Genomic DNA, 26,047 nt, shown 5'->3' on the forward strand with positions numbered 1-26,047 from the left:
GAGTTACAAGCTTTTTGGTTACAAACATCTATGCATGCAAAAATAATAACAACAATGATATTAACAAATAATTTAAAATGATATATTAAATTGTTGAAATTTGCAAGACGTTGTGAGATCACAATGTATACACAAAAGAAACAATTCATGCACGGACTGAATTTTGGCATTCTCCATCAATAATAAAATTCAGATTTTGTTTAAGACTTGTGTATATATTCTTTACTTTATATGTATGCTATAAATATTATCATTATTATTTAGCCTGGTATTAACCTAATAATATTGCTCTCGTTAGACTGTTTATATTTATTCATTAGACCTGGGAGCGAAGGGCGGGACCTCCTGTGTGTGCGTGTTCCGGTGATGCTCTGTGCTGTCTTGTGGCTCCATTTAGATTAAATGTGTTATTTGGTCTGAAATTGCCTCTTTCCGCAAAGACATAGTTAAATCTCTCTCTGATTCACCATCATGTGGGATTATATAATCTTTTGATCAGAATGTTGAGGAATAGCATTTGCGAAACAACCTTATTTTATTGGTTATTTTTTATATTCGTCACGAACGGTAAGTCTCTATATATTTAGGCCTATAAATGTGTGCCGTCACCTTTTTGTTAATTCCTTCTTTTGCAGAATGACAATAAATTCGGTTGTTTGCCGTTAGAGACGCTTCTGCTTTCATTATCGACACGTTACTTTCATTCCCGTCCGGTCACAGTGTATTATGACCTTTAATATGTTCTTGACTAATGTGAAATGTAACGTTTTGCTGTGTCGTGAATAAAAGAATCTGTGCCTTTCTTTGCGTTTATTAAGTTAATTTAAACCGTTAAGCACAAAATTAACCTCTTATTACTGCACAAATTTTGTTACGTTTACTAGTAAAGTTACAGTATCTGTTGCTTTGTAGCTTTTAGTTAATAGCCTTATAACAAATCTGCTATTTAATTGTTGTTTCAGGTGTGTTTGGTGTTGATGGAGATGAAGTGAAGTCAGTGTCAGTGATGGAGGGAGATTCTGTCACTCTACACACTAATCTTACTCACATCCAGAGACAAGATCAGATACTGTGGATGTTTGGACCTCGAATAGCTGAAATATATAAAGAAACGATTGACATGTTTGATAGCAGGAAGACATTTGGAGACAGACTGAAGCTAAATAATCAGACTGGATCTCTCAACATCACAAACATCAGAACGGAACATACTGGACTTTATAAACTACAAATCCGTAGTTACAGAGGAGATTCAGACAAGATATTCAACGTCACTGTCTATGGTGAGTTTATTATATATAATTCTCTTGAAAACTTGAATCCAGATATGAATATTCCCAGTCTACTTATATACATCATATTGTTTTCCAGCTCGTCTGCCTGTTCCTGTCATCACTCGTGTAAGCAACTCTTCAAACTGTTCTTCATCATCAGAAAGATCTTCAGTCTCAAAATGTGTGTTGTTGTGTTCAGTCATGAATGTGACACATGTGAGTCTCTCCTGGTACAAAGGAAACAGTTTATTGTCCAGCATCAGTGTGTCTGATCTCAACATCAGACTCTCTCTACCTCTGGAGGTGGAATATCAGGATACAAACACATACAGATGTGTCATCAACAATCCCATCACAAACCACACACAACATCTAGACATCAATGATCTCTGTCAGCCATGTTCAGGTAAGCAAATCAATGTCTAATCAACTCTGTACCATTCAATTTCATGTAAAGGTTAAATGTTTTATGCAAAAGGCGAAATAGAATATATATTTCAAAAGCAAGTCTTTACTGATTTAACAATTATATATTATATATTTTAACAATTTAACAATTATATATTTTTATTTTAGCCCATTCATCAAAGGCAATCTATGCAACTATTATTTTCGTATGTATGATTATACTCGCCGCTGGGTTGCTCTTATTGTACAGGAAGCGCAAACAAGCATCTAAAAAAGGCAAGTGTCAGCTTCTGCTACTATAGCGAGCAGAAATTTAGGAAAGTTTTTACATTCAGCTCTTATGATTGGATTATGATATGAATTATTGAGGGGAAGTTTTTTTTACACAAAGGTTTTGAACCATATGACCATGCTGGGGTCAAAAAAGAAGAGGAAGAGGTACAATATGCTGAGACAGTGTTTTGCAGACAAAATGAACAAAAGACGGTAAGACATTTATTTAACACCACATGTATTTTTACATCAACCTAAGAAAGTAAGCGTCTGGCAAACAAAACAAGAGTAGACTATTAAAACCCCTGTGCAATAGACATTGTCTTCTGCTTTCTCTTTACTATTATATCTTAAATTCTATGTAAGTTTAATAAATAGTGATAATTTTTTTGCATTCTTACAGGCAGCTAATGGTACAGATGAAACTATATATTCCAGTGTCATATGAGACACCAATCGTGCGAACAGCTCTCATCCTTATGTCATTTTACTGAGTCCGTCTGCTTTAAGACTCCAAGCGGGAAAAAAAAAGAAAACATCTTTGTAGCTATGGTTTTGGGTTATGTTTTTGGTTTATGTAGTCTTGTCTCTTATTTTGATAGTCGTTGTTCTTGTCTTATGGTCATTGCAGTTCTTTCATGTGTCTTGTTCTGATTGTTTTTTGTCATTAGGTGTTTCTTGTTTAGTCATTTAGTCTTGTGCTTTATACATAACTGATGAAAAAAGAAACTGGTCTGATATGACAAATACCAGCTTTGTTCTGAATAAAGACATCGGTTGGTTTTTGCCTGGCAAATATACTGGTTTGCATATGCAGTCAGTACAAAAACAAGTTCTAACTCAAACCAAACCACTGATATACTACATGTGCTCAAAGTTGAATGATAACAGGTGACAAGCACCTTCATTGCTGTCTAATTTTTTTCCTTTATTAATTATTTATATTATTGAGCTGTCTGCGCATGCCTTGTTTATTGTGTAAACTATTCAAACAAATAAACCTCTTGTTTTGACAACAGACCGACTCATAATGCTCTTCGTTCTGGTATAAATATAATGATGTTTAAACCTTTTTGTTCTGTAGTTAATCAGCAATTTCATTGCACATACACTGTGTACTGCATCTGCATGTTTTAATATTCAAGGTTATCAAAAAACATGTTTATAAGACAACACTGTTGAATGTTTGGATAAGGGCTTTCGCTAATGGATTCTAAAGTGCAATTCCCTGCTGAATATCAAGTTACAGCATCTTTAGTATATAACAAAGACCATAAAGCAAATGGATGTAGGATAGTAAAGACAACTGATGGTTGGTGCGTTGCTTGCTTTTGAAGTTTATTCATTACCATTATGTTCATTTAATTGAAATAATGACCAAGCACCAAAAAAAATGTCTTCGTTTTGAAATACTGTGATCATAAAGCGAAAGTAAAACAAACTGGATTTACAGCTTCGGCTTTGTTGTGGCTCTTTGACCAGATGGATGTCCATTTAAATATGTGCTGCTTCAGAAAGCTTTACATATAGCCATCACCACCACCTAGTGGGAGTTAAAAAGATTACATTGACAGTGTTTTTAATGCAACATTATGTATAAAAACATACACGAAGATGAAGACATTCATTTCTCATGATGCAATATGATACAATGAGAATAAAACAAATAGTGAAATAAACTAGACATTTGGAATAAAGAACAGTAAATAATTTTTAGCAAGACACCTTTATTCATTTTAAATGTGTTTGTGATGTCCACGAAATTATCAAATAAAGGCCACCTTCAGCTCTAGTATTGGAAAATAAGTTCTTAAATTGTGTGGCATTATGTTTACAGATAAAGTGTAAAAAAATGTATGCATTAAACAGGTGTTTTTATTTTTGGCTCTTGTTTAGATCTGAAGTAATAAACGAGTAGAGCCGTAGCAGTCACACCCACCAGAGCATAAACCAATGAGGGAGTCAATCTCTTCAAATGACTGTGTAACTCCACAGAGCCTGTGGAAATAAAATAAATGTTATACATTATACATAAATATCACATAAGAAAATACGATTGTTTGATGTTTCTGATAATAAACAGACAAGTCAAACTATCATACCTGAACACAGCTGACAGACATCATTGAGGTTGAGATGTTGTGTGTGGTTTGTGATGGGATTGTTCACCACACATCTGTATGTGTTTGTATCCTGATATTCCACCTCCAGAGGTAGAGAGAGTCTGATGTTGAGATCAGACACACTGATGCTGGACAATAAACTGTTTCCTTTGTACCAGGAGAGACTCACATGTGTCACATTCATCACTGAACACAACAACACACATTTTTCTAATGATGAAGAACATTGTGAAGAGTTTCTGATGATGACAGGAACGGGCAGACGAGCTGGAAAACAATATGATGTAAATAAGTAGTATGGAATCTTTTTAATCTGGATTCATGTTTTTAAGAGAATTATATATAATAAACTCACCATAGACAGTGACGTTGAATATCTTGTCTGAATCTCCTCTGTAACTACGGATTTGTAGTTTATAAAGTCCAGTATGTTCCGTTCTGATGTTTGTGATGGTGAGAGATCCAGTCTGATTATTCAGCTTCAGTCTGTCTCCAAATGTCTTCCTGCTATCAAACATGTCAATAATTTCCTTATAGATTTCTGCTATACGAGGTCCAAACATCCACAGTATCTGATCTTGTCTCTGTATGTGAGTAAGATGAGTGTGTAGAGTGACAGAATCTCCCTCCATCACTGACACCGACTTTACCTCATCTCCATTAACACCAAACACACCTGAAACAACAATTAGTTTTATAGACTGTAGTCAAGTTTATTAACTAATAATTACGGTTCCATCAGTTCAGAAACTTAACAGGCACTTTAAAATTAAGTTAATTAAACCTTACAATAACAGAAACACGTACATCAAAGAATAATAAATGATAATATCTTACCTTTTTTTATCGTAACAATCCAGATTAAACAGCACAAAAGCATTTTTAAATCGCTCGTGTCTCTGTGGTTGTAGTTCTCATACTCAAACAGTTCTCATGTGGTGAAGAGTCAGCAAATGGCAGTTGTCCTCAGTACTAATATGAGGAAGTTATCATCAGAATTAAGCATTTGTTATGATATGATATGATATTATATAGGATATAAAAAAATATGTCAGAATTAAGGCCAGAATTCTTCAACATCAAAAAAAATCATATTCTGGTTATTGTAAAAATGAAGCCTGATACATGCTTTTAGATGTTGATTTTTAACAACTACACAAGAAGACCCCCTGTCCACACACACAAAACCCACTGGCATATAGAGGAAGTAACATCAAAGAGTTTTCTGCTGTCGTTGCTAAGCAATAAACGTTGGTTTTGTGGGCTAGGGAACATTTTTGAGAATTAAGTGTGTGAAAGGCCAGAAAAACACTACCCTTTGGAGTTTTTATATCTGACAAACCTTAATCTCTAGTTGGTTTTCATGTGTAAAACATACGCTAAAGTAATTGTTTGAACACAGTGTTTCACACCACTTGTCTCAGGTACCCACAACTTCCGTCTGATCTCTGATATGTGTAATGGGTCACTGTTAAAGAACATGAATATGGCACAATGTATTTACAGCAATCTCACATCTATAAAGTACAATAAAAAAAAATACACTGCACTTTTTGTTTCTATGTAGTGGTTTTTATTAATGTGATCTGTGTGGTCAAACTTCAAGGCATCCAATTGTTTCCCCACCTGCATAGTAGGTTTATTACAACCAAATACACATAGAAACGCTGCTAAAAGAGAAAATACAACAGATCACCTTAATGGACCTTTCCTGGTTAAAGCTTAAGGAAAGAACAGCATATTCACATTAGCATATTCCTCGTATTTGTCATGAACTGCTATGATAAACACAGGATGAAGAACCAAATCGATCTTTATTTGAGACATAATCCAAAATTGTAATCCACATAACAGGCATCCAATCCAATCTAACAGGTAATTGGGAGGGGGGAGAGCCCTCTAGTGGGACAAACGGGGCACTCCAGCAGACGTGTGTTATATAATTAAACATTATAATATTGTCAAGAAATCAGACTTCACAGATTCTGACATGCGCAAAAAGTTAATCCCAAACGATTTAATGAGACTTTGCTTGTTCAACTTCTGCTCAGAACTCACAGTTAATAAAGACTTTACCAGCATTTCTTAAGGGATCCCCCTAATGCACACTTTACAAAAACATAGTTTGTGAAAAAACATTTACTGTGGACAAGGTCTTTATCATGTCATGATGGCTGAAGCAGCAGCTCTAGCTGTAAGTGATCTCCACCTGACGCAAGTCTGCAGCACATCAAACAAGAAACGACTAAATGCAGTCAGCATGCAAAGTACTTTTGCATGAACTGATCATCACTTGTATGTGCAAACTTGCATGTTTATAATATGACATTAAAAGCAGACGTCTCAGAGACGTATTGCAGATGAGCAAAAAATGTCTTGCAGAACACAATGGAAAAAGATGTCTGCCAGATGTAGGCTATATGTGTGCAGGAGCCAATAATAATTGAGTTAAAATAAGATTATCGATAATGTTTAGAAACTTTCCAACTGTGGTTTGTCATGTTTTTATATCCTACCTCAGCTCTTCGGCTTCTCAGTTTCATTATATCTGTTGACCAATCAAACCAATCTGTTAAATGTTATTTAAGGACAGCAAGGCTTCACACTCTAAATGGGAAACAAATACACTTAATAGAAGTGTACTCAAGTGCTGCAAAAATGTTTGTACAGGTGGTGACATAATGTGGCTTTGTTTGACTGTCTTACTGGAGCCTATAAACTTTATAGGCTATAACATACATTCCGTTTGTTAAAAAAAATGCCATTATTCTGTATTCTAATATGCCGTTATCAGACTTTTCGGTTGTTGACAAGGCTGATCGGCACACAACATCAATGTTGACAACCAATCAGCATCCCAGAAGTCATGCACAAGCGAGTGCTTCCGCCCTCTAGGCGAAGTCAAGAGGACTGGGATGCGGATGGACGCAATTTAAAGATTTATTCAAGTCCATAAGCAAGCCAACCTGGGCCCTTTGATGCAGCCTGAACTGAAGAAGATTTAGAATGTCGTGAAAAAGTCAATATTTTTGTCACTCATTTCAGAAAGTGAAACCCATATATTATATAGATTCATTTATCATAGAGTGAAATATTTCAAGACTTTCTGTCTCAAAAGTTTTTTGATGAGGGCGTACAGATAACGAAAACCCAAAATTCAGTGTCTTAGAAAATTTTAATGACAAGTATCGCGAGAGCGCTTTGAAACCTAGGCTATCGAAACCTAGGCCTTACTCTCGCGACACTTGGTGGCAAGCACTCATCGACCTGCGATACGCCGCTTAAAATAAGTTTAAAAGGGTGTGAATAGCTACACGTCTGTAAGAGAGAAAGTTTCAAAAGTGACGATTAGTTAGGGAGAACGTGACGCTGAGAAAGTGGATAAATGAGAGATACCTCAGTAAAAAAAAAGAGAGAGCCATAGAGAAAGAGACCTCAGTAGCACATCACGTGACACTGGATGTTGAAGTGCTGTAAGAAGTTTAAAAAAGGGGGGTGTGACTGACAGCTACAAGTCTGTAAGAGCGAATCTGGGCATCGAAAGTTAAAAAAATCACGATTAGCTGGTGAGAACGTGATGCTGAGAAAGTTGACAAATGAGAGATACCTCAGTAAAAAAAGATAGAGAACACCTCAGCAGCCCATCACGTGCCACTGGAGGTTGAAGTGCGGTTTACTGTGATCACTTTAAGCTGTGGGTCATGTTCAGGTACAAGTCTACTTACAAAATGACTCTCTTTTTTAATTAAATCTCATGTAAAAGTTAATATTTTATGCATCATTGCATTCTTGATGTAACAGCATTTTGAATTTTAGACAATTTCTCGACAATCCATACAGCAATTGTTTTAGGAGTAGTGGCATTACTCCTAAAGCTGCTATGTTCTTACTGTACAGGAAAAGCAAACGAGCATCTAAAAAAGGCAAGTGTCACTGCAGCTACTTTGTATTTGAAATCTAATGCTTGTAGATTAAGCTCTTATGATATATTTGACTTATTGAGATGGAGGTGTCGTGTTTTGTTTACATGCAGTGGAGGACACATTATTTGGAGACAAAATGAACAACGGTAAGATTGTCACTAAACATTAAAAAAAGTTTATTGATGTGTTTTATTAAATAAAGATGTATTTTTTTGCATTCTTACAGAAAGCTAAAGATACAGGGGAAATTATATGTTACACCTTCGTCGTCATCTGCTTTAAGCTGTGGACTATCAGAAGAACAAATATATTTTGTAACTGGGTGTTTGGTGGAAGAACCAGTTAGTTTAGAAAATGAAAAAGACAGAATTTGTCTGGGAAATCGCCTTCCTATTAAGACTGCTGGTGGAAATATGCCTCTTCATTTTTGTTTTTTAGGGACACTTTTATTTGCCTAATTCTGTCTTTGTGTATAAACATAAGTATTTCAATTCCCTGTTTACTCTGTGTTGAAACAAGAAATAAACAACTTGTTTTGACCTCAGAGTAACTCTTGTTACACAAAGTAACGTGTTCTTTATTCTGTTTTTTTTTTGTGGTACAATTCATGATGTGTAACCAGCGATTTCATTGCACATATACTGTAGCTATAGTTTCTCATATACAAGGTCATCCAAAAATCCTAGTTTATCCAAGGGGTGTATATACATACATCTGCTCGATTAACCGTAAATATACACTCACCTAAAGGATTATTAGGAACACCATACTAATACTGTGTCTGCCCCCTTTCGCCTTCAGAACTGCCTTAATTCTACGTGGCATTGATTCAACAAGGTGCTGAAAGCATTCTTTAGAAATGTTGGCCCATATTGATAGGAAAGCATCTTGCAGTTGATGGAGATTTGTGGGATGCACGAAGCTCCCGTTCCACCACATCCCAAAGATGCTCTATTGGGTTGAGATCTGGTGACTGTGGGGGCCATTGTAGTACAGTGAACTCATTGTCATGTTCAAGAAACCAATTTGAAATGATTCGAGCTTTGTAACATGGTGCATTATCCTGCTGGAAGTAGCCATAAAGGGATGGACATGGTCAGAAACAATGCTCAGGTAGGCCGTGGCTTTTAAACGATGCCCAATTGGCACTAAGGGGCCTAAAGTGTGCCAAGAAAACATCCCCGAACACCATTACACCACCACCATAATTGCATTAAAGAGAAATTGAACAGGTGTTCCTAATAATCCTTTAGGTGAGTGTATATAATGTGTTTTCTGCACGACTTGAGAGTGATGTACGGTAAAATGCTGCTGCGTCCGAAAGCCAGGGGGCGCTCTCGTGCAGAAACTCCAAATACGCACTGCAGAAGAAGACCATAACACAAGTTCTAGGAAATGCCCAAGGACATGTTTTTATTTCTGTTTCTCAAGCCTCATCGGGTATTTTCATGATAATAACGTATATTCATAAAGATCATTTGACGGGTGTTGATTTTTTAAATTCACGTTATAAGCGACTCAAACTCTCACTGATTTAAGGTCGAGCAGCATTTCCTACTGATCCCAGTGCCGTGCTTCACAGACAAGCTACGCATGAATAAATTAACCGAAACCGTGCATTATCGCAGCCAGCTCGATTTCAGCAGGATTTCGTGGTAACCGCGATTAATCGTGCACATGTCTAAATTAAAGTATTATTGGTACATAATCATGAATTGAGTATCAACAAATAAATGATATGATCAAGCAGATAGATTATGAAAATGTATTTCTGCTACTGTCGAACATAATTGTAGATTCACCTATATTAAAAAAATGACCAAACACTAACATGTATATACGTCCTAAAATATTAATTTTATTGGTCTAAACGTACCAACAACATAAAACAAACGGCAATGACGCTACAACTTTGTAGGGGTGAATCTTTTTGACTAGATAGCTGTCCATTAGAAAATCTGTTTTAAATAGCCTTTACAAACCAACAAGTTGTCATGCGAAAAGAATATTTCATTGAGTTTACACCTGTTTTGTATTTAATGTTTCTTCCAAAAGGCCACAAAATGAGCATGTCTTGTTCATGTCAGAATGCCAATGAGTATAATATATGAGACTTATTTGTTCAAGATATTTAAAAGATTTTGTTTATTCTACTGGTGTTTTAAATTTTTCCTTTTGTTTAGATCTGAAGTAATAAAGGAGTAGAGCCACAGCAGTCACACCCACCAGAGCATAAACAAATGAGGGAGTCAATCTCTTCCAATGATTGTAAAACTGCACAGAGTCTGTGGAAATAAAATATGAATATTATACAATGTAAGAAATCTTGCTGCTGGTCTTTTACACATTTTATTAACAAGATAAGAAAATATTGCTCTGAATACCTTTCTAAATATTACTGTTAACAAGTATGTTTACAATTGTGTGTATGGTATGTGAATACACAGAACACAATCACTCCTGGCATACCTGGACACGACTCACAGACATCAGTGATGTGTAGATGTTGAGTCTGGTTTGTGATGGGATTGTTGATGACACATCTGTATGTGTTTGTATCGTGATATTCCACCTCCAGAGGTAGAGAGAGTCTTTTGTTGAGATCAGACACATTGATGCTGGACAATAAACTGTTTCCTTTGTACCAGGAGAGACTCACATGTGTCACATTCATCACTGAACACAACAACACACATTTTGGCAATGAAGATCTTTCTGATGATGAAGAACATTGAGAAGAGTTTCTGATGATGACAGGAACAGGCAGACGAGCTGGAATACATGATCATTTAAAGTGTATTTTTACTTTCTCTTTAAGGAAACGTCTACACTTTACACAGTCTATACTCAGAATGCATTTAACACAACTTTCTTTACACTCTATCAATCCATATAAATCACTAAGATGTGCAGCTTGTGAAGTTTAATTTTTAAAATGTGTCGTAAATCATCATGAACAATTAAAGAAAAGTCGTTGAGAAAATGATACATAAACTCACCATAGACCGTAACATTTAATCTTTTGAATGAATTTCCTCTGTCACTGATGATCTGTGATAAAGTCCAGAGTCTGTGATTGTGATGTTTGTGATGTTGAGAGATCCAGTCTGATTGTCCAACTTCAGTCTGTCTCCAAATATCTCATTACTGTCAAACATATCAATGATTTGCTTATATATTTCAGCAATACGTTTCTCTTGAGGTCCAAACATCCACAATATCTGATCTTGTCTCTGTATGTGAGTAAGATGAGTGTGAAGAGTGACAGAATCTCCCTCCATCACTGACACTGACTTCACTTCATCTTCATCAACACCAAACACGCCTGAAACACATTTGAAGAGCAGATTTGTTACATTAAAGGCAGTAGTGAAGGCTATTTACTAACAATTGCTATTCCGTCAGTTCAGAAACCAGCTCATACATTGTTTAGTCTGTTAAAAGTTCATTGATAAACCACTTTTATAAAGCAATTTAAAGTTAGCAAATTTGCAGTCTGTAATTCCATATGTATCAAATGACAGTAAAACATTCATCAAAGAATAATAAATGGTAATATCTTACCCTCTGTGATCATAACAAACCAGATTAAACAGCACAAAAGCATTTTTGAATCACTCGTGTCTCTTTGGTTGTAGCTCTCATACTCGAACAGTTCTCATGTGGTGAAGATTCAGCAAATGGCTGTTGTCCTCAGTACTAATATGAGGAAGTTATCATCAAAATGAACCATATATGATATGTAACATTAAATATCAGAATTAAAGTCCAGGATACTCCAACATTACCAGACCAGATTTTCGTATTCTACTTATTGTAATAATGTAGTGTGACGCATGCTTTTAGATGTTGTCTCTTACTGTGTTTTACCAAACAATGGAGCAGATTAAACTCAGGTTTGTGACTCTCTTCTTAAACACAGAAACCATATAAATTGTCCACCTCTAGTTTAGAGTTTAGTTATCAATGACTACAAAAGACCCCCGTCCACGCATATGAAACCCACTACATATAGAACAAACATCAAAGAGTGATTTTTTTGGTCGTTGTTGCCAAGCAATAAACGTTGGTGTTGTGAGCGAAGGAGCATTCGTGAGAAGTTTTTGTGTGAAAGGCCAAACAACCTTTATCTCAAGATGGTTTTCATGATAAGGTACGCTAAAGTAAAAACTGGCAAAAACTGCAAATAAACATCCGACTCTTACTTTATTTGCTATGGTTTGAGCACAGTGTTTCACACCACTTGTGTGGTGATTCTGTGAGCATGATGTTTGTGATGGTGAGAGATCCAGTCTGATTGTTCAGCTTCAGTCTGTATCCATATACTGTATCTCATTACTGTCAAAAATAGAGATGTTTTGCTTGTACATTTAAGCTCTAAGAGGCTCTTGAGGTCCAAACATCCACGACATGCGATCCCTTCTCTATATGTGAGTAAGATCAGTGTGTAGAGTGACAGAATCTCCCTCCATCACTGACACTGCCTTCACTTCATCTGCATCAACACCAAACACACCTGAAGAACATATTGTGAAATACGTATAGTTAAACCAGCGGTTTAGCTCAATGAATATGCCTGTAACTAAAACATTAACGAAGAAAGAAAAACAGTCTTGCCTGTCAAATACACTAAAAACACACAAGTCCACATTTAATGCCTGTAGTGCAGAAACAAGATGAGAAAGTTCAGTGAGAAGTGATGTGGTTATATACACTAATAATCAACAGGTTCACAGGTGTTATTTTGGTGCCTCGTTTCATCCTGTGACAAAATAGCTCAAGCCACAGACAGGGCCGTTCGTCTGTGTGAGTTTGCTGGAGGTTTGGGGCATGTATAAAATCAATATATTTTCAAATCATTCACAGACAATTCTTTCTGGACTGATGAAGACTGGTTACATTTTGAGTCGTTTGAGTTGGTGATTGTAACAATATTACCATTTAGCGCCCATGAATCTTATTGAAAACAACAACATGTTCTGGATTTAGATTTTAAATCAATAAAATACTTTATTTGGTACATTACTGTATATATGTATGTATTAGATAAAGCTGCTTTAAAAGACATATTGATATTTGCTGACAATTGTGTATTATTTGAAAAATGATTCCATATAAGATTGTTAAAACATCTCTAAAAAACATTAAAAAACAGGAAATTAATCATAAACAGCAAATAAAAAGGTGTATTCTCAAGGGCATCAGTCAGATTCTGGGTGCAATGTCTTTTAGCTTCTCTTCAGCTCTTCTGGATCTGATGTCATAAACCACTACAGCGATAGTGGCCACGCCCACCAGAGCGGAGAGAACCAATCGGATTACAGATTCAGTAAAACTGAAACACTGGATCTTGTCTGAGGGTTAAAAAAGATCGACACAGAAACAAAGAATTGTGAACTTCAACAGATGCAGCAGCAGGATTAGTTTACACTGAGTGTCACAAAGAAACTAAAATCAGTTTGACCAGTAAATAAACACCTGATTCATCATAAACACAGAAACTTCTCTCATCTATAATGTCATTTGCTAAATATGATCGGTAGATTCATATACCTGGACACGTCTGACAGACATCAATGATGTTGAGATGTTGTGTGTGGTTTGTGATGGTATTGTTGATGACACATCTGTATGTGTTTGTATCCTGATATTCCACCTCCAGAGGTAGAGAGAGTCTGATGTTGAGATCAGACACACTGATGCTGGACAATAAACTGTTTCCTTTGTACCAGGAGAGACTCACATGTGTCACATTCATCACTGAACACAACAACACACATTTTGACACTGAAGATCTTTCAGATGATGAAAAACATTGAGAAGAGTTTCTGATGATGACAGGAACAGGCAGATGAGCTGGAAAAAACATAAACACATTACTTTTAAACCAAATAGATACTTTTTATTAATAACTAATATTATTATCTTTCAGAAAGAGGAAGCAAAACATTTTGAAGAGTTATATATTATTAATGCACCATAGACCGTAACATTGAATTGCATGTATGAATTTCCTCTGTCACTGATGATCTGTAGTTTATAGAGTCCAGAGTCTGTGATTCTGATGTTTGTGATGGTGAGAGATCCAGTCTGACTGTCCAACTTCAGTCTGTCTCCAAATATCTTGCTACTTTCAAACATATCAATGCTTTGCTTAAATATTTCAGCTATACGTTTCTCATGAGGTCCAAACATCCACAATATCTGATCATGTGTCTGTAAGTGAGTAAAATGAGTGTGTAGAGTGACAGATTCTCCTTCCATCACTGACACTGACTTCACTTCATCTGCATCAACACCAAACACGCCTGAAACACATTTGAAGAGCAGATTTATTACATTATAGGCTGTAGTGAAGGCTATTTACTAACAATTGCTTTTCCATCAGTTCAGAAACCAGCTCAAACATCGATTGGTTTGTCAAAAGTTCTTGCCGCTCCAAATTAAATTTCATAAAGCAATTTAAAGTTAGCAAATTTCCTGTCTGTAATGCCATATGTCAATCAAATGACAGAAAAACATTCAAAGAATAATAAATGGTAATATCTTACCTTTTGTGATCATAACAATCCAGATTAAACAGCACAAAAGCATTTTTGAATCGCTCGTGTCCCTGTGGTTGTAGTTCTCATACTCGAGCAGTTCTCATGTGGTGAAGATTTAGCCAATGGCTAATGTCCTCAGTACTAACATGAGGAAGTCATCTAAATTAAATATATATGATATGTTATTTTTTTATGTCAGAATTAAAGTCCAGGGTACTCCAAAATATTTTTTCATATTACCAGACCACATTTTCGTATTCTTTTGATTGTAATGATGTAGTGTGATACATGCTTTTAGATGTTGGCTCTTACTGTATTTTATATCAGAGAAGATTCAACTCAGGTTTGTGACTCTTTTTAAACACAGCAACCGTATAAATTGTCCACCTCTAGTTTAGAGTTTAGATATTAATGACTACAAAAGACCCCCGTCCACGCATATGAAACCCACTACATATAGAACAAACATCAAAGAGTGATTTTTGGGGGTCGTTGTTGCCAAGCAATAAACGTTGGTGTGGTGGGCTAAGGAACATTCGTGAGAAGTTTGTGTGTGAAAGGCCAAACAACATCACCCTGTGGGGTTTTCTGACAAACCTTAATCTCAAGTTTATTTTCATGGTTAAGTAAGTAAAAACTGGTAAAAACTGCAAATGAACATCTGACTCTTGCTTTATTTGCTACAGTTTGAACACAGTGTTTCACACCACTTGTCTCTGTTTGCTTGTCACACGTCTGTTCTCTAAAACACAATGGGTCGCTGTCAAAAATTATATAAAGGCAACTAGCATTTATCAATAAGATGAATATGACACAATATATATACAGCAATCTCATATTTACAAAGCAAAATACAAAATACAATGCACTTTTGTTTCTCTGTAGTGATATGTTTCAATTAATCCGAAAGCACAAGAGTCTTTGAATCTGAAGGAATTCCAGCGAATCACACTCTTCTTTCTACAGACGTCAGATTGGAATGACTGTTGCCTTCACCTGCGTCACTCTGAGAAGTCTCTGGACTGAGGTTCTGCTCATATTCCAGTAATATCTTCACCACGTCCGTGTGGCCAAACTGCATGGCGTCATCGCGAGGAATGTTTCCCCACCTTATTAAAAAATGAAACAAGCAATATCTTTAAATTCTCAGTTGGTTAACATACACTATGACAAGTAGTCATGAGACGCATGAGATTTTAAGCCATCTCCTTGTTTATATTTCAATTATGAGTGAATTTTCATTTTGGGGTAACTAAGGAATAGTTATGAATAAAAAGGGTTATGTACCGGTCTTTCACAAAGGGGTTGACTTGGCAGGCCTTTGTCAGAAATGACACAACTTCTACATGACCTGAAACGAATCAGACACAGAAGGCATTTTGTAGCGAAAACATTACTCCATTTCTAAAAATGTATGTTAAAGTAAAAAAACCTTCTGCAGAAGCCACATGGAGAGGCGTACGAGCGTCATAGTCGTTCAGTCCCATATCCATAGATGAGAGAGCAAACCTGAGGAAATAAAAACAAAACATTTAAGTAGCACTGACAATTTTTTTCTAGACAGGAAGACATTATCAAGTGCATAAAAAGACCTCCTCAAAGCGGAAACGTCTCCACTGTGGGCGGCAAACATCAGATTCACCACTGACTTGTTCTGAAACATCATATAAGTTTACATTTGAGAAAAGGATTATCATTCACAATATTGACTAACTTCAACTAATATCTAGAAAACAGCTGTGGGAAGGACGACTTACCCTGTCGTCACCGGACTGTCTGCGAGGGTCCTGCTTCTTTACAAAGTGCCTCATATTATCATAATTGTGAAAGTTGAACAAAGACACCAATTCCTAAAGAAAACAAGATGAAGTACATTTACAGAAATGTAAAGTGCGTAAAAAATGACAGGAAACGCACAAACCAACCACGCAGTCACCTGACAGAAGCGGATTCCACGGACGCTGTTACCGACTTTGTCCAGAGGAGGCGACCAACACATGACGCCCATCACGTTCGGCACCACCAGCAGCACTGCACCCGACACGCCTGACTTTGCAGGTAACCCCACCTGACACATACATGCACGCATTTTTGACGTGTCATAAAATCTAATTTGTGGTCTAGACTTCAGGTCACGCTTACGTGAAATGCAAACTGTCCGGAGTAATCGTACATCCCACACGAGTGCATGAGACTGAGCGTGTTCCGTACGGCTTCTGTGCTTAGGACTCTCTCTCCTGTGATTGGACAAATGCCTCCGTTGGCCAATGTCGCCGCCATCACGCTGCTGGACTCGCATGTGACCTCAATGGAGCACAGCTACGAGGAGAGAGATAGATTATTTAACGTCTAACTGATATCACAGATAGCACAGTTACGTCTGTAAGATGTCTGCAAAAGATCAGAAGATCTGCTGTGTAAAAACATCTTATAGGCTTCTTCTCAATATCAATATAACATCTGTCAGGAAATGTCACAGCAGATGAGCAAACAAAAAAAATATGTCTTTGAGATGTACAGTAAGTGCAGATATCTAATAAACGTTTCCCAGATGTATGTGGGCTTTATAGTATCACCAGAACATACCTGAAAGTAAAAGTCGAGAGCATCTATCATGTCCGCCCCGGGAGGAAAACACTGCAAAGAGTGACATCACAGTTGACCAATGAGATTGCTTATAAGTAATTAAATTAAAATGACTTGCATTTGATATTTACAATATATAATTTCAACAAATATGTACGACACTACTGTATATTGAATTTAAAATCTAAATTTAGTGGAATTCGCTTGAAAAAAGGTTGATACGTATTACATAAGTAATTTGTAATAAGTAATCTGATTACTTTTTTTAAATAAAGCATTTATAGTCCTCATGGACGTTATGCATCAACTATCCTATCAGAGATGAATCATTCCAGAACAAACCTTCTTCTCTTTTAGGTAGTATCCTATTGCAAAGTTTCTATCTCCGGTCTCTTTCTCTGACTGGAACCTGTTAAGCAGACATCATACAAACATCAACAACAATGAAACGTGCGCAAAATGAGGACAAATCGACAAATAAGAGACTCACGACGCATTGCTGAAGCCCACATACTCCCTTCCGGTCATTTTCTTCACAAATTCCATCACCTGAAACAACAATGCCATGTTTCTTTAATGAGAAGACAATATCAAAAACTCAAAACAATATCAATGACAAAATCAGGATGTACTTACATAGTCAAACTTCTCGGCCTTGTTGACACCAGGCTGGACGGAAAACGGAAATGAGTCAAAACGTCAGATTGAGAGATCTAACCGAACTGCCAATCTCGTTCATGACTCTCATAGCAATTGATACACACCTACTGTAAAACACTTTCAATTGGCTGAATACAGGCCAGACCCCCTCATGCATCGGTTCATAGTTTTTTGTGTGCCCACATTCAAGGTCGAAGGTTTCAGCTGACCTGAATTCTTGGCTCGGTCCGTTCATCAATACATGTGCGTAATACGAGTGTTTGTTTTGCACGGGGAGTTGATCAAACGTGCAAATAAAAACAACAATCAAGAAAATCAACTATATTCCCTATCGCTCCACAATGTGCCGATTTGTAAATAAATACGTCCGATATTTACGTTTTAATGTCACTCTTGTCATATCTGGGATGAATCGGGCCAAACTGATGTAATGCATCATGCAACGGCTTCAACCAATGAGAGGGGTCTGTTACCTTGATAAGAGAACTGATGACAATCGCTCCAGCGTTGACCATGGGGTTGTGGGGTTTATCTGAGGACAGAGAGACAACATCAACTCAAACGACGAGATCACCTTTACGTACTTCCAAGTCACATTTGAACTTTTCTTTTCATATCGGTACTTTCTTTACTCCAGTGCAGTTGTGTATCATTTGTGTATTGTAAGTACATCTATAGGTTGATCGTCTGTATGCTCTCACCCACCGTCCTCATCCAGAGATAGTTTGTTGAACGTGAATCCGCTCGGCTCCTTCCCCACATATCGGTGCACCCCATCCGTCCCGTGTTCATGCACAGCGATGGCGTATTCCAGCGGCTTAATGCACGACTGCAAGCAAAACGGCACTTTTGTGTCCCCGACTGAATGCCTTTAGACATCAATAAACACTCTTTCAACTCCAACTATTTTATAAAGTAAACACATTTTGTGGAAACGTATTTTTATTGACCTTTGGCCATCTACTGTGCAGAGAGAGACGCCCCATAGATCAGGACTAATCTTGGAGAGATGAGGAATGTAGTTCGCCACCTGAAAAAAAACAAAGGATTTTTGTGACTTTCACCTTACGATGCATAAATAACCAAAGGGAAGTGTGAAGATTTACCTGTCCGTCTTCTTGCTCTGTACACCTTTCGTAAATCTGATCGATGATGCTCACGAACGCCTCGAATTCAGGAATGATGAACTTCCGTCTGAAAGCCAGACTCAGCAGAACAATGTTGCCCCCCACACACCTGTCACGACATCAAACTCAATTCATTTCTGCACATTTCTGAAATCCATCGCGTGAGATGGTGCTCTTATCAGTGTGTTAACCGTACTTTCGGAACAGCTCGCGGTCCATCATGGTCTCTCCGGCAGAGTCCCGGACGGCCTGACGGATCTTTAACATGCAGTCGCGCAGTCTGGGGTCTGATGTGAGAAGGCCGGTGCTTTTCACGGCCTGTTAAACAGGTTAAAAGAGTCAAAAACCTCTTCTGTTTCGCATTCGTGGATTTGTGCGTGTGCATACTTGTCACATGACAAAATAGCCTATTCCTGCCAACTGTTGTCCATTTTTCTCGTGTTTTCTCAATGTGTATATTGCATTTCCTCTATAAATGGGTTGTTTCATGGTTGGCTCAAATATGGAAAAACTCAACCATTAAGCAGTACAGTCAGGGGGATATAGCGTCTCTCAAAACCCCCCATAGTGTAATCGAGACCGAAACACGTGTGCAAAAATGTGTCTCAGCTGTTGCTCATAAACAGTATCACAGCTACTGTGGAAGACCTGCGGATTGATGAAACCAGTTGACATGTTGCGTAAGGACCAGACTTGCTGGATTCACAAACTCCAGTGTAAACGATTAAATCTGATCTGTGTGTATATGTCCAAAAAATAAAGAGAAAGGTCTTACAGCGATGAAGTGAGATACAGGAATTTGATCTACTCCTTGAGTTATGGTGTAGAAAAGCATGTCCTCCAGACCAGAGAATAAATCTTTACCAGTCATGTTTCTGCTATTGATATAAAAGAATGACGTTACATTGTAGCTTATAGAATAACTTTAAACACGATTTCCTTGATCATATTTATACATTCAACAGTCGTGCGTCCAATGGGAAAGAAATGTGACTCACGCAGGTGAATCTGCGGCTGCAGACGCGCGTGTCCGCGTCGATACGCAGACAGATCTTCTCGCCACTCTGTCATTCAGAGACACTGCGCTGTTCTTTATGAAGTCTTTCGACAGTAACCCAATGACCCCGGCATTGTACAGTCTCAGAGTCTTTAAAAAGATCATTTCAAATGTCTCATATGAACTTGTTCTGAGGTTAGAGAGAAAGAACGGGAGTTGTAGAAGTCCGTGTCGCAGATAACGGTCCCCGTACGCTCGCGTGCGTTGTTTTCTGAGGCGCGTGAACAGGTGCGCTCGAATCGGGAGCCGAACAGCCGTGTGACATCACGGGAGAGTTCACTGGGTCACGGATTGCAGAATAACTCTCACTGTCCAAAGATTGAAGTACGATCAGGCAGTTATGTTTTAGAAATACAAGTAAAAAGTCAGCAGAACCATTGAATATTGAATGAAATGGTATATTTATGTTTGAAAATGTTTAGTCTAATATTTTTTCATTCTTGTGGCCTATTTCTTAATTAATTATTAGGGCTGTCAAACTTTTATGCAATTAATTGATTGACAGGCCTATATATTAATACAAGTACATTTAAAATTCATTTATTATTTTGCTAAAAAAATTGTTACTATGGGGGACGAAGCAAAAAGTGAATTTTGGACACATTAAAGATAAGAGGTTGGTGCACAGATAAAAGGAAAAATCTAAATATTCTTATTAAGTTTCTTTAATTGTTTATGTGAACTGTTTGCCAACAAACTTTGTCATTAAAATATAGTAATATAATGATTTATGCAAGGTAATAACTTTTAATAAGCAGAACAATTGCATATTGAATATAAATGGTGTATTCATGATTTAAAATATTAACAAACTCTTAAATTTGTTTTTTAAAATGTTGACTTGCTTTATTTAAAAAAAACATATTCGAAAAGTTGTAGCCAATTTTTGATATTAATTATTAGGGCTGACAAACTTTTATTCTGGATGCGATTAATTGTCTGACAACCCAATTATTTATATATAAATATAAGTACATTTAAAATAAAAAAATCAATTCTTTTTTTACATTTTTAGTGACTATGGGAGACGAAGCAAAAAGTGAACTTTGTACACATTAAAGATAAGAGGTTGGTGCACAGATAAAAGGAAAAACTCAAAATATTCTTATAATGTTTATTTAATTGTTTATGTGAACTGTTGCCAACAAACGTTGTCATTTAAGTATAGTAATATAATAATATATGCAAGGTAATAACTTGTAATATCACCCAGAATTTTTGAAAAAAAATAAAAAACTAGCTGAAAAAGAGGCACAGATCGGTGTGTAAACAATGATAACTTACATAAATTATTATTTTACAACATTATTGGTAATGTCCATTTAACAGTCCTGAAATATATTTTTTGTGTTTAAAATATTAAAACACCTTAACTTTGTAAAATTTACACCTTATAATTGTCATCACCCACTAACCCAATTTTAAATCTCCAATATAAGGGGCTCCAAAAATAGACCATTATCCAGTGTTTCATAATAGTAACAGAAGCCAAGCCTAAAAATAGAAATATAATCTGTTACCAGGGTCTCTGGGCTAAAATTCCTTTACCAGTTTACCAGTACACTAGATGCCTTTTGCAGGCTTTGGCATCACCAACTTTAACGCAATGTCCACAAAACAAGCAGGCATATAGGACAGGGGGATCCATAAGAGCTTGGCGTCCCAGCCTGCACTGTAACGCGTCCTCGGGTGGACACCCAGCAGGGCATGCTCCATGCAGTTGGTCACTTTGCTGATGTCCTTGTCGCAAATGGCGTTCATGATCAGTCTCTGGATTTTGATGTCTGGGGTTTAAAGAAGAAAATTTTGACTAAAATGTAACATTTTTATCTTTTATCTTGAAGATCATATGGTTTATCACACAACTGTTAATACAGAAGCTGGTCTATAGTGTTATATAACTTACATTTGTCCAGGTATTTATCGCCATAACTTTCCTTCACCTCAGTGGGCAGCTGGTTCCAGAGGCGATGTAGTTCCCTCTCGATGGGCTCTAAGCTTGTCACCTGAGTCTTGAAGAATCCAGGTTCGATTATACACACCTTGATTCCAAAATACTGGATATCCCTCCTGAAATTACATAAAGGGGTTGATTAGGTCTACATTTAAAAACTAGATTGATGGAAAGATGGATGTAAGAATACCTCAGACAGTCGGAAAAACCTTCCACCCCAAACTTCGAGATACAGTAGCCCCCACCATTAGCCGCGACTCTGCCCAGCACCGATGCCACATTCACAACTCGACCACGAGCCCTTTTGATAAGCGGTAAAAAGTTCATGGTCATCTCGATAACGCCGATCATATTGACTTTGAGGGTGCATTGAAAGTCGTCAATTGTCATCCACTCAGAGGGCCCCATGGGTAGCGCGCGCCCGGCGTTGTTAACAATACCCCAAAGTCCTGTAAAATTAAGAACAAAGACACCACGTTACAAGCTTTGTAAGAAGCAGGTGAGAATAATTACTTAGCTCAACACCCAGACCTTTATCTCCAACTTCTTTTTTGGTCCATTCCGCGGCCTTCTGAATGCTAACCGTGTTGGTTACGTCCAATATGCACGTCTTCAGGTAAGGTCCGGTCGCCCTTTTCAAGTCATCTGCCCCTTTTTCTGTGAGACACCCGGCAAGGACGCGGAAACCTCGTTTGTCCAAGCGTTTGCAGACTAGATTCCCGAAACCAGTGTCACAACCAGTCACAAAGACGTATTTTTCCTTGACGTTGTCAATCTCTAGGTTGTCCCGGTAGAACCAAACCAGAGCCCAGAGCAGCACGAACGCACCCAAGCCGTGTATCCATGTAAAATTACTGTAAACACAGGAATAGAGAATACAACAACATAGAAAATTATATCATTCTCTAAAGTATAATTTTAATTTTGGTCATGTTTTACTTAGAATTAAATGAGATCTTCTTACCTCAAGTACTCGAAAATAGTTTCTATCTCCATGTCTGACTCAGCAGAGATGTGTAGTGAACAGATACTGCTTGGTTAAAGTACAAAAAGATTAAAACAATGCAGACACACAATTAGTGCAGGAAGTTGGAGATGCAGTTCTCATAATCAACACAGGGGGCGACATAATTTGCAATCAATTTTGTACATTTGTAAAAGCGACAACAAAAACGGTTAATTATCTCACTTTCCTTCAAGTTAACATAACAAATAGTTCAATTAAACTACTTCTTATTTGATATATGATATTAAATTCAAGTTAAAGCCTATTGAATTTAAACCATTGTTGATCCACACACACAGCTTGCATGGTTTTAGATTATGTGGTCACAGGGTGACATGTGTAAGGCCGTCATATCTGAGCACATGAGAAATCTTGAGGTAAGACTCTTATGAAACAAAGAGGAACATTGGAATCAGTGTCGAGGTTAACAGAGGTCTGAGACCGTTCCCTTACAAGTTATTGACAATCCGATTTCACAGAGGTACTATAAGCTTCTCAGAGCACAAAACCTATTAGCTTTAGAGACTTAACAGTAAACAGAACAACAGATGATTCATTCCGAATGAGTGGATGTAACCAACCAGAGACAAATTAAGGCCTAAATTGCATTTTGCTCTGGGAAATATATGACTTTATTGTCTACATTGGTACAAAAAACATTATAAATAATCTAATAAATATTATATTTTAAATAATCTAACTTATTTTGTCATAAATACAAAATACAGGTGGTTTTCCATATTAAAAGTCCCCTGTCATCCTTAGAATTCTTTATAAAACCCAGATCTAAAGCAGAAACTACTTGGATATCATATAAACATACAACCACCTAGTAAACAGATAAATAATTCACAGCAAATTAGCATTAAAAAAAGTTTAAAACATTTTCTGCTTATCCATGATACTCTTCCCATAAAGTATTTACCTTAATCTAAAAGTTAATTATTAAATATGATTTCAAAGACCTAATAGAAAAATGAAAGTCTTTCAAATCTGATTCTTAATAATATAAAAATAGGCTTTACAAATAAAAATAGAAATGAATTATCGGTCTTACCGTTTCCCTTCTTGAATGGAGCTGGAGGTTGCGAGTGTGTCTGCTTCAGTGGTTTGTAGTGGAGCTGTTGCTCAGATTTATCCCTTATGCTGATCCTCTAAAACAGAGTCACAATTTCTAATCTCCAATCTCACAGTTTGTGCATTTTTTTGAGCGTTTGTGTACGCCTGATCCCAAGATAGCCAGGGTGGGGGTCAATTGGGAAGAAACATGCCATTTTAGGAAACAGTGTTTTTTTTATTATATTCGGTAGACAACAATAGTTTAAAACATGTCATGTAAAAAATGGTTCTTATTCTTCCATAATTATGGGTTTGCTTCCAGGCTTTTTTTTCAAAGTGAGTTACAGCAAGTACTTTGCCATCTCTGTGGCTATTATAATACAATTTATTTGTGTTATACTTGTATGAGAAATTGCATTTAAAACTGGTGTATGGAAAGTAGCCAGTCTGAAGTTCAGTCGTGCAGTGGACATTGACCTTTGTCCGCACTCCGCTGACCCCTGAAATACACATTTTGTCCTTTTGTAAATACAGCTGTATTATAATAAGTGACAGTCCACAACAAACTATAACACAACAGAAGTTTTTATTTTGCAAATGCATTGACATTAGAAAACGTAAATAAAAAATAACCGATATTTCAGAAAAAACAGCCGGTGCAGCAGTTTTACTAGAATAAATAAGACACAAATGTCTTAAACAAAAGTCTCCAGGATTCGAGGTACCCAAAGGGTAAAAGTCTTCAAGCTTCAGCCCACTAGTAGTGGGAAAATCTGTTTGCTCATGAGGTTGCGGGCTGCGCCGTGCCTTTGTGCACATACTCCAGAGCTGTCGCGATCGTCCTCATGTCCATCTCGATGCTTCGGGCCCAGTTCTCCACATCTCCAATTTCCTATCAGACACATAAATGGATGATCAATGAAATGTTGATAAGTGAGTGTAGACAGTTTAAGCAAACATCAACACTGAATCTGACGGATATCCCTAAAACCTGTTACCAGATAAACTTCGTTGCACCTTTAAAGCTTGGTTGAAGTTCTCCACCATGCTGATCCACTGAGAGGTCTGCTTGGCAAACTGACCAGCTTGCACCTGCAAAGTCTTCACCTCATGGTCCAGTTTGCGCTGGTTGACGTAGGCCTGCGCCACCCTGAGTCGATCACAAATTGATAAACAAGTGATAAGACAACAACATAGGTTGCAACACAAACCTAAAAGACATCAAAATGAAATTCTGCATTAAAGAGCCATTTGCGGTCCTGCTTATATAAATTTGACTGTTGCAGTTTATAAGCTGCTTTGGCAGAATTGCGTCACCAAAGTCTGCACAAAGAACTGGATTGTGACCACTCTGATCACATGAACTGACTGCAGTCGTGTAAGTGCATTAAATAACACCTTTACAAACCTATAAAACCCACTAGTAAGTCTCTGTGTCAGGTACTCACCCTACATTGAGATGATCCACCAAAGCCTCTGTTAAACATGTGGCAGCTGCTATAGCGTCTCGTCGCCTCCTCTCTGCACACATTTTATCATGTGACATTATCAAACACTTTATTATTACAGCATTTTAATTATATGACAACACCAAACACATGATTATGCTCCATAGCACATAATGTACGATCGTGTATAAACTGTAGATCGTCGACAACAAAAACACTAACCTTGTAACTCTTTTCTTTCGTTTTGTTTAGCTTGATGTTCTTTTAATAAACGGGAGAGCATTCTGGCAAAAGTAAAATAACTTATATTTTACCCTAAAAACAAAATGTACTGTTATTGTTTAGGCAGTCGCCGAACTCACATGACAAGCGGATCCACAAACATAAGGAAAACGCGAAGGGACAAAAAGAATAATTGGCAGTTCCAAACGAGATTGCAAAATAAAAGCGGCACTGCTTTTTACTGAACTAACACTAAATGTACCGCTTATTTTCATTATAATTAAATCAAATTAAATACGCACTCACGATGTTTTTTTAGTATTTTTTTCTGTAAAAGAAAATCGTCCGTTTGTGAACTTGTGAAAATACGATTTGAAAACAC

General features: G+C 37.0%; 6 protein-coding genes and 1 pseudogene across 9 annotated transcripts; 1 reads left to right on the forward strand and 6 right to left on the reverse strand.

Annotated features, from left to right (window-relative positions):
* Positions 1-343: 343 nt before the first annotated feature.
* On the forward strand, positions 344-2,963 carry LOC130430230 (SLAM family member 9-like). Its single transcript, XM_056759260.1, has 6 exons — positions 344-567; positions 963-1,283; positions 1,372-1,680; positions 1,851-1,958; positions 2,074-2,168; positions 2,359-2,963. The coding sequence occupies exons 1-6, from the start codon at positions 501-503 to the stop codon at positions 2,401-2,403; spliced, it is 945 nt and encodes a 314-aa protein (XP_056615238.1). The 5' UTR covers positions 344-500; the 3' UTR covers positions 2,404-2,963.
* An 8-nt stretch (positions 2,964-2,971) lies between these two features.
* LOC130430231 (natural killer cell receptor 2B4-like) lies at positions 2,972-5,022 on the reverse strand. Of its 2 annotated transcripts, XM_056759262.1 has the most exons (5): positions 4,916-5,022; positions 4,434-4,754; positions 4,058-4,345; positions 3,895-3,953; positions 2,972-3,498 (listed from the first exon to the last, which is right to left on the reverse strand). In XM_056759262.1, exons 1-5 carry the CDS (start codon positions 4,956-4,958, stop codon positions 3,466-3,468), a joined length of 744 nt encoding a protein of 247 aa, XP_056615240.1. In that variant the 5' UTR covers positions 4,959-5,022; the 3' UTR covers positions 2,972-3,465. The 2 variants fall into 2 exon arrangements, with proteins under 2 accessions (XP_056615240.1, XP_056615239.1); XM_056759261.1 differs by having other exon boundaries at positions 2,972-3,953.
* A 5,124-nt stretch (positions 5,023-10,146) lies between these two features.
* On the reverse strand, positions 10,147-11,578 carry LOC130429902 (natural killer cell receptor 2B4-like; annotated as a pseudogene).
* Positions 11,579-13,066: 1,488 nt separating this feature from the next.
* Positions 13,067-14,625, reverse strand: LOC130430508 (SLAM family member 6-like). Of its 2 annotated transcripts, none has more exons than XM_056759630.1 (4): positions 14,553-14,625; positions 13,980-14,309; positions 13,561-13,857; positions 13,067-13,355 (listed from the first exon to the last, which is right to left on the reverse strand). In XM_056759630.1, the coding sequence occupies exons 1-4, from the start codon at positions 14,593-14,595 to the stop codon at positions 13,207-13,209; spliced, it is 819 nt and encodes a 272-aa protein (XP_056615608.1). In that variant the 5' UTR covers positions 14,596-14,625; the 3' UTR covers positions 13,067-13,206. The 2 variants fall into 2 exon arrangements, with proteins under 2 accessions (XP_056615608.1, XP_056615607.1); XM_056759629.1 differs by having other exon boundaries at positions 13,555-13,857.
* Positions 14,626-15,202: 577 nt separating this feature from the next.
* LOC130430491 (glutaminase kidney isoform, mitochondrial-like) lies at positions 15,203-20,210 on the reverse strand. Of its 2 annotated transcripts, none has more exons than XM_056759606.1 (18): positions 19,918-20,210; positions 19,695-19,794; positions 19,116-19,237; positions 18,899-19,028; positions 18,743-18,822; positions 18,498-18,661; positions 18,266-18,324; positions 17,769-17,801; positions 17,623-17,681; positions 17,475-17,541; positions 17,133-17,183; positions 16,689-16,865; positions 16,483-16,614; positions 16,304-16,396; positions 16,139-16,200; positions 15,979-16,055; positions 15,834-15,897; positions 15,203-15,655 (listed from the first exon to the last, which is right to left on the reverse strand). In XM_056759606.1, exons 1-18 carry the CDS (start codon positions 20,079-20,081, stop codon positions 15,493-15,495), a joined length of 1,797 nt encoding a protein of 598 aa, XP_056615584.1. In that variant the 5' UTR covers positions 20,082-20,210; the 3' UTR covers positions 15,203-15,492. The 2 variants fall into 2 exon arrangements, with proteins under 2 accessions (XP_056615584.1, XP_056615583.1); XM_056759605.1 differs by having other exon boundaries at positions 19,695-19,797.
* A 1,040-nt stretch (positions 20,211-21,250) lies between these two features.
* Positions 21,251-24,060, reverse strand: LOC130430209 (retinol dehydrogenase 7-like). The gene is made up of 6 exons (XM_056759236.1): positions 23,994-24,060; positions 22,895-22,960; positions 22,462-22,784; positions 22,121-22,379; positions 21,883-22,046; positions 21,251-21,760 (listed from the first exon to the last, which is right to left on the reverse strand). Exons 2-6 carry the CDS (start codon positions 22,924-22,926, stop codon positions 21,540-21,542), a joined length of 999 nt encoding a protein of 332 aa, XP_056615214.1. The 5' UTR covers positions 22,927-22,960; positions 23,994-24,060; the 3' UTR covers positions 21,251-21,539.
* Positions 24,061-24,562: 502 nt separating this feature from the next.
* On the reverse strand, positions 24,563-25,831 carry LOC130430265 (biogenesis of lysosome-related organelles complex 1 subunit 1). The gene is made up of 4 exons (XM_056759297.1): positions 25,666-25,831; positions 25,444-25,516; positions 25,013-25,145; positions 24,563-24,887 (listed from the first exon to the last, which is right to left on the reverse strand). The coding sequence occupies exons 1-4, from the start codon at positions 25,724-25,726 to the stop codon at positions 24,777-24,779; spliced, it is 378 nt and encodes a 125-aa protein (XP_056615275.1). The 5' UTR covers positions 25,727-25,831; the 3' UTR covers positions 24,563-24,776.
* Between the last annotated feature and the right edge of the window lie 216 nt (positions 25,832-26,047).

Source organism: Triplophysa dalaica, chromosome 10 (genome assembly GCF_015846415.1).
Source record: "Triplophysa dalaica isolate WHDGS20190420 chromosome 10, ASM1584641v1, whole genome shotgun sequence".
NCBI classification, from domain to species: Eukaryota; Metazoa; Chordata; class Actinopteri; order Cypriniformes; family Nemacheilidae; genus Triplophysa; species Triplophysa dalaica.

What these genes read in the sequence shown, in the direction of transcription:
- LOC130430209 (XM_056759236.1), bottom strand. Translation starts at nt 22,926, where the DNA reads ATGGAGATAGAAACTATTTTCGAGTACTTGAG. An exon ending in AAAAGAAGTTGGAGATAAAG is followed by an intron (nt 22,380 to 22,461) that starts GTCTGGGTGTTG and finishes TTAATTTTACAG; the next exon opens with GACTTTGGGGTATTGTTAAC. An exon ending in CGATAAATACCTGGACAAAT is followed by an intron (nt 21,761 to 21,882) that starts GTAAGTTATATA and finishes TTTAAACCCCAG; the next exon opens with ACATCAAAATCCAGAGACTG.
- LOC130430265 (XM_056759297.1), bottom strand. Translation starts at nt 25,726, where the DNA reads ATGCTCTCCCGTTTATTAAAAGAACATCAAGCTAAACAAAACGAAAGA. An exon ending in GTGGATCATCTCAATGTAGG is followed by an intron (nt 25,146 to 25,443) that starts GTGAGTACCTGA and finishes TGATCGACTCAG; the next exon opens with GGTGGCGCAGGCCTACGTCA. An exon ending in ACTTCAACCAAGCTTTAAAG is followed by an intron (nt 24,888 to 25,012) that starts GTGCAACGAAGT and finishes TGTGTCTGATAG; the next exon opens with GAAATTGGAGATGTGGAGAA.
- LOC130430230 (XM_056759260.1), top strand. Translation starts at nt 501, where the DNA reads ATGTTGAGGAATAGCATTTGCGAAACAACCTTATTTTATTGGTTATTT. An exon ending in TCTCTGTCAGCCATGTTCAG is followed by an intron (nt 1,681 to 1,850) that starts GTAAGCAAATCA and finishes TTTTTATTTTAG; the next exon opens with CCCATTCATCAAAGGCAATC. An exon ending in GACAAAATGAACAAAAGACG is followed by an intron (nt 2,169 to 2,358) that starts GTAAGACATTTA and finishes GCATTCTTACAG; the next exon opens with GCAGCTAATGGTACAGATGA.
- LOC130430231 (XM_056759261.1), bottom strand. Translation starts at nt 4,958, where the DNA reads ATGCTTTTGTGCTGTTTAATCTGGATTGTTACGATAAAAAAAG. An exon ending in GATTGTTACGATAAAAAAAG is followed by an intron (nt 4,755 to 4,915) that starts GTAAGATATTAT and finishes TTGTTGTTTCAG; the next exon opens with GTGTGTTTGGTGTTAATGGA. An exon ending in TGTCTGTCAGCTGTGTTCAG is followed by an intron (nt 3,954 to 4,057) that starts GTATGATAGTTT and finishes TTATTTCCACAG; the next exon opens with GCTCTGTGGAGTTACACAGT.
- LOC130430491 (XM_056759605.1), bottom strand. Translation starts at nt 20,081, where the DNA reads ATGATCTTTTTAAAGACTCTGAGACTGTACAATGCCGGGGTCATTGGG. An exon ending in GTGGGCTTCAGCAATGCGTC is followed by an intron (nt 17,542 to 17,622) that starts GTGAGTCTCTTA and finishes TCTGCTTAACAG; the next exon opens with GTTCCAGTCAGAGAAAGAGA. An exon ending in GTGGAATCCGCTTCTGTCAG is followed by an intron (nt 16,397 to 16,482) that starts GTGACTGCGTGG and finishes TGTTTTCTTTAG; the next exon opens with GAATTGGTGTCTTTGTTCAA.
- LOC130430508 (XM_056759629.1), bottom strand. Translation starts at nt 14,595, where the DNA reads ATGCTTTTGTGCTGTTTAATCTGGATTGTTATGATCACAAAAG. An exon ending in ATTCAATGTTACGGTCTATG is followed by an intron (nt 13,858 to 13,979) that starts GTGCATTAATAA and finishes TGTTTTTTCCAG; the next exon opens with CTCATCTGCCTGTTCCTGTC. An exon ending in TGTCTGTCAGACGTGTCCAG is followed by an intron (nt 13,356 to 13,554) that starts GTATATGAATCT and finishes TTTAACCCTCAG; the next exon opens with ACAAGATCCAGTGTTTCAGT.